The sequence below is a fragment of the Musa acuminata genome, chromosome BXJ2-3 (assembly GCF_036884655.1).
Source record: "Musa acuminata AAA Group cultivar baxijiao chromosome BXJ2-3, Cavendish_Baxijiao_AAA, whole genome shotgun sequence".
Classification (NCBI taxonomy): Eukaryota; Viridiplantae; Streptophyta; class Magnoliopsida; order Zingiberales; family Musaceae; genus Musa; species Musa acuminata.
In genome coordinates this window covers 5,871,358-5,884,080 of record NC_088340.1, presented here as the reverse complement: position 1 = coordinate 5,884,080, position 12,723 = coordinate 5,871,358, and the positions used below count along the sequence as shown (strand labels likewise).

Here is a 12,723-nt window from a genome sequence, read left to right as displayed (position 1 = left end):
CATGATGGTTGTATTGTCTCTTCAACTATAGTTCCCTACCACATGTTTTCATATAATAATATCAATACCGGTATTAGAATTTTGTTCAATTGATACATGCCAGGATAGAAAGCATAGTACACCAACAGAAAATGCTAAAAAGTATATTAGACCAGTATGTGGTTGGACTGTTATAATACATTCCATATACTTCAAATTTGAGAACTCTCCGCCATTTGAATACCTGTGGTATAGCCCACATATGAACTTGATGGTCTTCATATATTCATCTCCTTCTCAAACTCCTTCCCATCATCAAACCTCATGTATTGCCTCTATCCTCCCAGCATTTCTTCATGAACACCTTTGTCCTCTGGTCACTATCAAAACCCTTGATTATCACGTGTCATCTGTTTATTCTTGTGCATTACTGATGAATAATAACTGCCTGACCTGGTAGTGTATTCATAGAAAAAACTTCAGGTTCTGACCACTGACATTGTGGCTTTATTGTAGCATGTGTTTTCACTATTTTCATTTTGTTGAGTTCTGTTATTACTTTTTAGTGATATTCCAAATATTAACAAAATGGAATAGCAGTATCCATAACATGATATCTTGAGAAGAATGCTGATTGAGTGTGCATCTAATTACCACATTACCTCATCCATGAAATATCTGTCATAGTTAAAAAAAAATTGCTTTTTCCTAGTTTATGTCTTTATGGCAGAACCATGTTTTGGAACTGCATATATATCAGTTCTCAAAGTTTTTGTAGGATAACTTTATGCATTAAATGCACTGGATGAATCTGCCTATTCTTTTTGTATGATGGTATTGTAAAATTTTCAATTGTGTTATTGCCATAGTTCGCAATACCATCTGGTACACTTTTGGTATGGATGGTATTTACTGGACCGACAACCTATCAGCAGACCAGGGTAAGCCTGGCACTTCAAGCCCGGTATAAAGTGTACCTTATGGGTTTGTTCTATCTGGTAGTGACTTTGTACCACCTGGTAACAGGATTCAACCCGAAAACAGGATTTTATTTTCCAACTTTTTCTCTGTTATTTCTGAAACTCAGTGCAGTACTGGAGTGTGGGTACATGGTACGCTGGTGTAGCCCAAATCCATATAGGTTTGAGCCTAGACTAGCACAGGTTCAGTAGCCGAAATTACAAACACTGGTTGTAGTAATACCTCAAATGATTTGAACAAAGTATGTAAATCTCAGGCTACAAAACTGACAAAGCATCATGCAAAATTCATCATGCAAAATTCATCATGCTAAGGGGAAAATATATGGATTGTGAATAATGCCCTTTACAACTTTGGAAACAAGGTAAGATTTTTTATATTGCATTGTTGATAGGAAATAATGATTTCAAAAAAACGCCCCAAAATCTTCATCATTTGCAAAGCCAATGTCATGTACTCCCCCTCAACCAGCTTCTCCTTATCCTCTAATTCCCTGTACCTCTCTCCAATTTTGCCTTCTGACATCATTGAGATGCCAATTCTTGTATGTAAAAACCACATCTAGCCTAATTAAGACTCTTTGAAACCCATTGCTTGCTAGAAATTTCTGGCTAGCACCTGTTCTCATCCTGTTGGATGGCTGTAGTCCACCACTCACCTGCCTCTACCATGTCCTCTTAGGTCATGTCACCTATCATTGGTCCACCAACACTTGTCACCAATGAACTCTAGTTCCGCTCCTACTGGCCAATGACCTCTAAGCCTTTCTCTCAATAAAATGTAATGGGAAGCAGAGTATAGTTTTGCTGCTCACAATAAAATTCCAACTGCTAGGTAAAATTAATGACCAGCGACAGGACATATTATATTCTTTACACCTACATGTAATGATCTAGATGATGAAAATTGCATAATGTTATTTGTATTATCTAAAGATTAACTGATTCATGTGGCAAACATTAAAATTCTGTTTGGGTCTAGCTCAATGCATGATTAAAATCTTGTTCCAATAACGATTTTTTGTAATCAGTCTGATTGGTAGAAACCTGATATACTGGATCGTATACCAACCCTTATGGCCCAATATCAAAAAGCAAAATGAGAAAAAGTGACTACTCACTGATATTTGATTCCTTTGCTTAATGTAATTTCAAACAAGTGGAGTTCAAGTTCGCAATGAGCTAAAGTTTGAGTTGTTAATGCTGTTTTGGCATCCCTTAAACCATTGTAGAGTAAAATGTCTTAGATTGGATGATGACAAATTAAATTATTATGAATCAAATGGTATGACCTCTTTTTTATGTGAATTAATATTTTAGTCAACTTTATGGTGTCCGATCTCTTTATATAGTCTAAATTTGAATTTACATATTGTTAGTGGATAATATCCTTTTATTTGTTCAACTGTTTTCTTCTGGCATAGCAAGGGTTTTGGGCTCGTCTCATTTAAAATGGTCATATGTTTTGTGCATGTTTTTCTTCGTATGCTAAAGAAGTGGTAGCATTTTTGTTGGATATAATATGCTCCAAAGATGAAAACTACTCTGATGTTCTTCTTTTTCCAATGATGTTCCTTTTATCTGGACCCGTCCGTCACACTTGACACAACTTGATTAATGCTCCATGCAGGTTTTTGCCATTTTATCTCCTCTGTCTCTTTCTACCTTCTCTCTTTCTGTTTCCAAATGATATATTCTCGTGGTTCTACTTCTACCTATGTCCTACAATGTAATCTCGATCCAATGCTCTTTCTCCTAATTTGGTTGCAATTTTTTGGTTTTTGTTTTTGATAAGTAGTTCTAAAGTTTAGTGAAATGATTAATAGCTACTGTGCGGGATCTCCATATTTTACTTGGGTGATACCATATAAACCAGGTTAAGAGAAACTTGGGAAACTAAAATTTTATTTTGATGATTATCTGAAGTACAGTTTATGTCCTGCATGGCTAGCTTACATTCAGATAACTTGAGACTGACACCACCTGTACCTATATCAATCTTGGAGATGCGTTCTTTACTTGTACAATTACTGTCAGCTTTATTTACAACGTGTTATCCTTGATCAATATTGAAGATGCTTTCTTTACTTCTACAATTACCGTTTGCTTTATGTACAATGTGTTGGTGCAGACGCTTTGAAAAACAAAAGGTTTACATTTTGTACTAGCCCACTAGACTGAAATCTCAAGTTACTTTTCTCTTATATAAGTTTTTCGAGTGCTCATATATATAGGCTCTATTGAATAGATATACCCATCAGTTTAACATTGTCACGATCTCTGTTTTCCTTGATGCAGCATTCCATTCTCAACGGAAGATATATCAAAGGCCATTCCTGCTATGGACCCTACAGATGTTGAACTTCCACAATCCCTTCAGCAGCTTCCATCTGTGCAGGCCCTATTTCAGCCCTCCAAGGTGCCACTACCTTAGTTGAAGAACAACTGAGGCTTAGTTGTTGACGATAAAAATATTTTGTACATAGAGACATGCCATCCACTTTAAGTTGCTTCAGGCAAGTGCATTGTTGTGCACCAGAAAGAAGCACCATCAGACAGCTTTGATAACCACAGCGATGGGAAGAGAGCCCAGCAGCAGCAATGTGAATATTTTGTCACTATAACAAGCACTTGGGCTGAGGTTTTAGCTGAATTCAAATGAAGATGTGAAATGCTATTCAGTTGTGTATGCCTTGTAAAATATTCTCATGGCTGTGGCAGAGTTATAAGACGAAGTGATGGTCCTTTTTTCATTTTTGTTGGGATGGCCTGTCCATGCCATTTCTGTTTATCAGAAATCAAGTGTTACCACTCAGCATTGTGATAGAACTAGGTTTATTTATACTATAAAAGTCTTGATTTTTTTAATAGTTTGAATACTATTTGTCCTTCAGATATTACTCGATCATTTTTTTAGGTATTGTTACAAGATTAATTTTATATGATTCAGTTAATTCTCTCTAAACAATACATCAGTGCCATGTGTATATCCATATCAGCGTAGTGGCCACCGTATGGTTATTCATTTCATCGAGTATGCCCCCAGGTGACTGAAGTGTGATGACACCAACAAATGATTGTTTTCGATCCTACCCTAGTACGATTTAAGTCTCGTAGGACTTGCTGGTACGTATTTGGGAGATACACCTTTTTGGTATTCTGCTTTGTCTGTACAAAGTTTTCATCTGATGCAGATTCGGTAAATATAAAAGTCCCACTTTATGGTACCATGGAGTCTATAACCCTTCTTCCATATTCTTGTAGAAACTTAAATTATAGTCTTGTTTTCTGTGGTTTTCATCACTTTTGATTGGGTTCGCTCATGCGGCAATCAACCAACATCCATCCTATCAATCCCCATAACATCGAGCCATTCAGGGATGAACGACATCTCTAGGTCGGTCCATCGTTGAACGACATCACTAGCTCAGAGTTTCGTTGAGAATTGGTGTGACTGTCTAAAATTATGTTGTTCCTCATTTTCCTGAGTTTGGTGGGTTAAGACTCAATGCGTAAAAGACTCGACTTAACTTGCAACAATGAAGTTGAAGTTATTGGTCTATCGTCCAATAGATCATGTCTCATGTTGTAAGTTAAGTCTTTCACCTTAGTCCCTTTATTAATTATTACAGTGGAATGAGTCTTGCCCCATCTGAATAAGGAAACTTAGGAATAACGTAGTTTCTCTCTTGCCTCTCCAAACGTTTTTGTTTTTGACTTCCATCCAAGTGCCATGAAGGATGCTTCTGCTCCATGTTTTATTTGTATGAAGATTTTATTTCCTTCATACAGCTCAAGTTGTTTATTAAGTCTAACCCAAGTTGCTTGAGTCTGATTCGATCTGCATTGAGATGATGGTGGCTAACACATGAATTAACTTATCAAAAATTTAAGATTTATCCTTAGGAAACTTGTTTGATTGGATCAACTCTTCTCTTCATATATTATACAAAAGAAAAAGTTTTCATAATCCACGACGTTTGAGTCTTGATTACTTTGGTATAGCCACAGATGGTTTGTCATTAGTATACAAAACCTTAACATGATGAATAATTCTATTAATTGTCAATTCTCTCACCTGTAGGAGCCTTTGTATAATCTTTTAGTTATCGATGAATCATTCATCTACTTGCATGGTCTTCTTATTTACTAAGCGCTATCACTTGTATTGAGAACCATTAATATAGATTGATGATATTAAGTAAAACCTCAAATTCAACCATCCAATCTTTATGTGTATATGTGTTATTCCTAATTTACTTGTTTTCATAGTGCCTCTCATGTAAGCGGTTGATTATTTCTCCAAATGTCAATTTTAAATGTCATTTTCTAAACAATTTCATTCCCCCTATCTCTATGTCTATTTTCCTCAATCGATTATACACGTGGATTGTCTCTGTGAAATCTTGCTAGGTTTCCTATATTAGTACACTTATTCACTTTACTACCAACTATCACAAATTTAATTGATTTTGTAAAAATCATCTGATACCCTTGTGATATTTATCTACGAAGAGTAAATCTCCCTTTAACCTTTTGTTATTTATCAAGGAAAAGAAATGACTTAGTGGAAACGAATCAAACTACTATTGAAGCATAAATTCAAGGATCACATAAATAAACATCTAAGCAAATACTCTATATGCATTACAAAATATAAATATAGATTTTATAAGTTCTAAATGATCATTTAATAAAAGAAAAGGTTTAAGATAACCTACCATGTATAAAATCACTATGCATAAGTATTCGTACGATACCCATTAGGTACTCGGCGTTTCATACCAAATCTCCACTTTCATAAATCTCAATTAGTTGTTAGCTAAAAGCTTCATTTTACATAATTTTATCTCTCTACAACATGCGAGTTGGATAAAAGTTATAAACAATCAAAAAATTCAATTAAAATGAAGTCATCAAGCCTACTACAAATTCCTTACATTATTAAGGTATGAACAAATCAATAAATCATGAATATTATATCGAATACCTTAGATAATCATTGATAGCACAGTGATTATGCTTGTCTTAGTAAAAAATCTTTTCTCTTACCTTTCGCTGTCAAAGAACATAGATTGGGTGGATAGCTTGAACGAGGGCAACTTGAACGCAGACAAAAGACAATCAACCTTTTACTACCATGGAAATGCCCACGTCAAGCATCAAAACCTTTTCGATCATTTTAAATTTACAAGAAAACAAGAGAACATATACGTGATGGGAGCACTGATCTAAGGGACACAGAAGAAACTTGAGAAGAAACACACAGAACATAACAACAAACAACAACAACACATGACCCGCAGAAGTTTTTGTCACATCCATCTCATAGCCAAGCCAGTGAATTATACCCCATTTGTATTCTTTAATGCCAATTAATTTGTCTCTTCCTATACACATATTCCGAGGAAAAGATTCTTCCTTGTAGGATTACGTAAGAAGACAAAGCTACATGTACATAAATAATATGAATAAACTCCAAAAGACTCCACATGTTGTTAGGATTAAAACGCCGTGAGGCACGAACAAGAACAGAAGCAGCAATCACATCAGAGAGATGACATGTTTTGGACCATAGTGAGTAATTTTACACTGTCCTGAGAGTATGTAGAAGAATCACCCATTTGTTTTCGAGCATTACCTTAAGCTCATCGGTTACTCTTCTTTTCAAAACACTGTGCACGGAGATATATGAGACCATCGACGTTACTACATGCATGCCGGTGTTGGCGGATTCTTTGGTAGGAACCAAATTATTTGGAGAACTAATTAAAATTTTAATGATAAAATTGGGATCTAATTATTCTATAAATATTTTACTTATATAAAGGTTTAGAAAAAAGAATTATCCTAGATTGTCCAAAGAGAGTCATATTATTTGTATCTTACTATTCTCATATAGTGAAGGATTTGAGTTTTTCTACAAGAACATGAAGAACATGTAAATCTCGATCTTATTATTTTTTATTATTGATTCTCTCGAACATTATCTTCGTACTCATGTCAATATATTTGCTCCATATTCTACATGATTTTCTTTTCCTTGCCAACTTGAAGAAATTATAATTATGTTAATTACCTCCTTGTACTCGATGTGGTCCATAATTCATGCAAATCATTACCACAAGGTACTAATTTAGTAAAGAAAAGGTGAAATTTACAAAAGTTACCTTTTGGAAAAAAAAAAGAAAAAGAAAAAATAAATTAGTAAAGAAAGTGACAACTTTGACGTCTTTTCTATGCGCATGTGACCGTGGTCTCTATTCCGTTCGCTTGTTCATCGAGTGGAGAAGCAACATGGAGGCCACAATCTTTCTATTATTTGGAGTTGGATATATGAATTAGGAGTATTTAAATATTTATTTATAGTTTCTAATAAATTTTTTTTTATGTCTCTTCTTATCTTTACCCATACTATTAATACTAATTATTTTAAATCTTCTAATTATAGTATCTATGTGTCAAATTAGATTTTTAATGTCTGATTGAGATATTGGTTCAAAGTCGACTAAAGTCTTATATTGTATTTATCTACAAGTGAAGTAGTATCATGCAAACAAAGATATCTCCTAATTGAATCTATAAAGTTTTTTTATCAAGACATTTTTGTTAAAACTCCTTTGACACTTAAGTTAGTTTTGATTCAAATGATCAGACTAAATATCAAGTCTATCTGAGAGCAAATACACTAGGAGAACTTTGAAATAAAAAAAAATATATTTTTATTATATAATCTGAGATCATCGTTTTCGATGCTATAATTAAATGTCGAAAACGATTATGTTTCCTTCAATACTAAATGCGATCACGAAGCATCGAACACAATGAACATAATATAATGAAGTCGAATCCTATGTATCAATCTTCGTAAAGTTAAATCGATCGTTATATTATCCGAAAAATAACATCATGGCGATCACATGATGATGATGTGAGATTCATGGTCCATCTAATTTAAAAGAATTAAAAAATATATATCTCGAATTTGATTCAAACACATTTGAGCCTTGGGATTAAATAGACATCCAATATGATGTGAGATTCATGGTCCATCTAAAATTCTCGATAAAACGAACGGGTGAAGTGCCATTGAGGACGGAGCTCGGAAAGGAAGAAGACCACCTCCGTGCATCAGCCGTCGTCCCATTCAGATCTATCTATCTGTCTGGCCGCGTGAGGGACATCATCGGGTGTCAGTGTTGTAGCAACTTTTTATTTTCTTTCTCGTGGTCCTGTACGCATCCAATCATTCTCTTCCACATTCCTCCGCAGCATTCACCAAACGCAGGGATCGATGTTTCTTTTCTCAATCATGTCTCAAGTACTATTACTGTGGTCATCTCAATGTCATTTTGAGCTCAATAAACATTTGTGAAAATATCCTTCTTTTTTATTTTTATTTTTTGAAAATTATTTTTATTTTCAGAACTATCTCCTCTTTCTTACCTAATATCTTACACATCTTGAGACTAAAAATATTACAATTTCTTAGAAGTATGTTCTCAATAATACTAAAAATATTACGATATAGTAAAAAAAATGACAATATATTATATTATTTTCCTGGTACTACTATATTTTAAAAACACTATGTTATATGTTGTAGTGTTTTCTTAGTATTATTGAAAGCGCTATAACATAATATAAAAATGCTATAAATATTACAATTTTTTTATAAAAACATTGTGTTATAGTGTCTTTGTCTTATATTATAGTTTTTTTTTTTGTATTGTTGAAAATACTGTAACATAGTATAAAAACATTATAACTAGTTTCATTGGATGGATCCTATCAAATCAGGAATATTTTAGGTATTAGATAAAAAAAATGCCGTTAGAAAATTCTGAAAATGAAAAGCACTTTTTTTTTAAAAAAAATCCTAATAAAAAATCTTTTTTCAAAAATTCACCCTAATAAGTTCGTTTCATCGATGCCTTTAATTATATCTTAAGACATCTAAAAGTTTATAAAATTTCCCTTACTAGCTAAACTAATAAATATCTTAAAATAAAAATATGTCGGATGAGATTTTCTCTATAAAAATAGATCTTATATGTCATCCTGAATATTTAATATATATAAAATATACAATCGAACAATAAATGAGTGTGATACATCACTACAACCATTGTTCGACTAAAATTATAGACCTTTCTAAGAACCAATATACTGAAGCCATACATTTTAGCCGCTAACTTCGAGAAACCTTTAGACGTGGATGATCACTCTCATTTAGAAGTACAGGACAAGCTTGCCCATATAGGTTTGGTGTTTGGATTTTTGTAAATCCCAAAAAGTAGGAGTACCAATTGGAGATAACTTTTGTGGCTGGCTGTCTGGTTGATGACATATTAGTCATGTGTTTCTAATTGCTTATGTAAATAATTTTCTTGAATTTTTATGGGATTCGAACTAAGAATATCGGATGAGATCTCAAACCCTCAACCTTTCATAAAAGGATATGGTACATCAACACCAGATTAATGTTTTAGTTGTACAAGTTAAAGAGTAATCTTTTGTATCAGATGATATTGGAATTGATATGGGAGATCAGTATCTCCTCAAAGGACGGAAAGGAGGAAATGGAGAGATGAAAGCTATAGCCCAATACTGATAACTCATATTGACAAGTAGAGTCTCAAATGAGGATCTTCTATGTGAAACTTTATGGCCTAAGAACTCAGTGAATGGTTTGGGACTGTTCATAGTCTGGACTCTTTCTCCTATATTTTAGATCCTATATTTCAGAATGTGATGTCTCTTGTCGAATAAAATTCCTATTCATTAAATATATATGTATGTACGATATTTCTTTCACGGATCGAACTTGACAACCTTATCTCAGTTGACAGGTCCACTCTGATGGGTACCATGAGCATGCTTATTTTTGTCTCTGGATCATGTGAATCTTAATGTGCATGAATGAGTCTTGTACCCAACTTGGAAGCTACGACGATTATTTAGGGGTCCTTTTAGCTGATCCGAACTTGTAGAACTACAATCCTCTACCATTCATTGTTGATGATGCAGCGCAGCTGTTGACATCATATTGACAAGCAGAGAAAGGGATACCAACAAAACAATGCCCACTTAACAGCAACTCATGTCTATTTCGTTTATTGTTCGTGAGCTGATAGATACAGTGAAGTTGCAGCGACATTCTAATGATGCGAAGATTATTCATGTACGAGAGGAAGGAGATGATAAGCAAGCTGACGCCATCTACTGCCTATGTATGGATCAGTCGTCGCAGTGGAGAAATCTGGCCAGTGATTCGAGTTCCCGATCCAAACTGGTTTGAGCTGGATCACACATCCAGTCCTCGAGCATCCCCTCGTTTGCGGCGTAGAGATCGCAACGCGAGTCGTCTCCACACAGCGAAACCAAATTGAGGTGTGGAACCTGCACGGCGGAGGCGGCTTCGCCCGCGTCGGAGCTCATCAACAAGTCCCACCAGTTCCCTTCCGTAAGAATCGAGAAGGACTCACCGGGCACCGACTCCGGTGCCTTCTCGGCCTCGGAGACAGCAACCAAGTCTCCCTCTCTACTTACCTGCACGAAGTGGTGCAGACTGGAGAGCACCACGGCGGGCTCGTGCTGGTTCTGCACTTTCTTCCTCAAGTAAGTATTCCAGTAATTCTTGATCTCGTTGTCTGTTCGACCGGGCAACCGCCCGGCAATCAGCGACCACCTGCGGAGAAGATTCAGAACTCTTTTCGATGAGAGAAGTACTCACAGCAGGAGAGTACCTGTTTCCTATGAGCCTGTGGAGTCGGATGATGAGGTCCTCTTCCTCCAGAGAAATGTTCCCTCGCTTGATATCAGGCCTCAGGTAGTTCAGCCAACGAAGACGGCAGCTCTTCCCGCACCTCTTGAGTCCTTCAACCAAAAGACAGAATTAGACAGCTGCCGTGCTCAGCTGTACGTACAACAGCAAGCCTGCATCTGAGCAGCTCCACAGAGAGAGTCAGGTTTTCGTCTGCACCTGCTTTCTTGGGGAGGCTTCTCCATCTTCCTTCCCCGTGGGTCTTGATGTAAGCTTCCAAAATCCCGTCCTCCTCTGCAGTCCAAGCACCTCTCTTGAGATCCGTCTCTTTAGCGCAGCAAGGCTTCCTTCCCATTCCGAATCCTAAGAAGTAGAATCTTTTGGCAGACTATTTCTTCGGATTAAGGCTGCAGAACATATTCCCATCCGTGCGCAGCCACGGTTTATAAGCCGAGTTGGTGATTCTGTTCACAGGTGAGGAATCTGAATCCTGCGAGCCTTGGCGGTACTGCATGTGTCAACCCATAATACGCAGCTATCTTTTCATTAGGTACAAGGAATAATAAGAACCCCTATAACTACAGGATTAGTAGCTAACCACGTTGATCGGTGGCCTATTAGCCTAAATGCTAAGGCTACCTATACAATTTCATTACGTTTAAGGTTATGATTTTATTGCAGACTCACAAGTCTTTCTTGCTCTCTCGATCGTACTACCAGTGCACGTCACCTAATCACTTCACCTGCCCTTCTAACTGGAACGTGGCAAACCTACCCTTCGCACCATTTCACGGTTGCTTCACCACAACTGTTCACAATGCATACTATTAGATATTTAATAGATTCTAAAAGTTATTGGCGAATAAAAAGAGAATCCTAATCCTAACCTTGTTGAATTATGATGGTAATATAGATAGTAAAAAAAACAGAAAGGTTTGAATGTCATAGTTTCAATTTACGATCATTTAGATTTCAATCTTGATTATTCTAACACAAACTTGTCAGACGATGGTGATGACCACCGTGGCCGGTGAGTCAGCACGGTCAGGTCCACGGGTTGATATCGGAAGTCTACGATCGGTCGAACGGGTTGTCGAGGTTGATTACACCCGCGGGTCGGGATGCCACGTCCGTCTGAGGAAGGCGTCTCTCGGTATGGATGTTGGCGTCATCTTCAGGAGAGCGTCTCTTGATCGGGGTGGTCGCGCTTCCGGGGATGTCCACGCTCCTGCATACAAGGCCCTCGTCGGGTGATTCCCGACTTGCCTCTCGACGATTAAGTTAGTGCTTGGTTCTCTCTTTTTATTTCTCCCTCTGACTAGATGCTGGTCATGAGCTTTTCATACTATTGTGCGAGGATCAGCTGTATACGGGTTTGGTGCGGTGGCTGATCCTCGAGGGGCGGGGTGGTACCTTCATGCAGTCACCGTCCCGGAATGCAAGGAACGATGCCATACAACGTCGTCCCGAGCTTACCGGGACGGGATGTCCCGAGGGATGCCTTGTACGGATCCTAGCACGATGCATGAGAGTACTTTTTTTTTACTGATCTGATGATGTCGTGGCACGACGTCGATTGTGACGTAGTTGGAGCCCAAAATATACCTTATTACAAAGCATATATTATAGACCGTCGAGCACTAGTAAAAGAACGGAAGATGCATGTGTATTCTCTTTCAACATTAAATCCATCTGTCCTTGCGACACACTTAATCATCACCTGTTCGTCGTCGTACCCCTCTTCCGCAGAACTTGTCCCTTGCAGCGATTCGGCCCTGCCTTCGGATCGTCAATCAAATGAGGAGGCACAGAAAAATCTCAATGACCGATGTTTGATGTTACAGCAAGCCTACGTTGGACAGTCAAATTTTGTCGCATGCTTTCTATTTGGATATCCGAAATCGGAATTGATTAGTATAATATTTCATAAGTAATAATTTCTCATATTCGAATTTATCATTTGATCTTATGAAAAATTTTATAAAAAAATTATTTGAT

General features: G+C 36.8%; 2 protein-coding genes across 2 annotated transcripts in view; one reads left to right on the top strand and one right to left on the bottom strand.

Annotated features, from left to right (window-relative positions):
- Window positions 1–3,827, top strand: part of LOC103977620 (protein OPAQUE1) — a 41,333-nt gene extending 37,506 nt beyond the window's left edge. The window contains exon 38 of the mRNA XM_009393186.3: window positions 3,258–3,827. Coding sequence (XP_009391461.2) covers window positions 3,258–3,393 — 136 coding nt within the window. The 3' untranslated portion in view covers window positions 3,394–3,827. The remainder of the gene's footprint in view (window positions 1–3,257) is intronic.
- Window positions 3,828–10,049: 6,222 nt separating this feature from the next.
- On the bottom strand, window positions 10,050–11,167 carry LOC135606430 (transcription factor MYB1-like). The gene is made up of 3 exons (XM_065097460.1): window positions 10,945–11,167; window positions 10,709–10,838; window positions 10,050–10,650 (listed from the first exon to the last, which is right to left on the bottom strand). The coding sequence occupies exons 1-3, from the start codon at window positions 11,078–11,080 to the stop codon at window positions 10,200–10,202; spliced, it is 717 nt and encodes a 238-aa protein (XP_064953532.1). The 5' UTR covers window positions 11,081–11,167; the 3' UTR covers window positions 10,050–10,199.
- Between the last annotated feature and the right edge of the window lie 1,556 nt (window positions 11,168–12,723).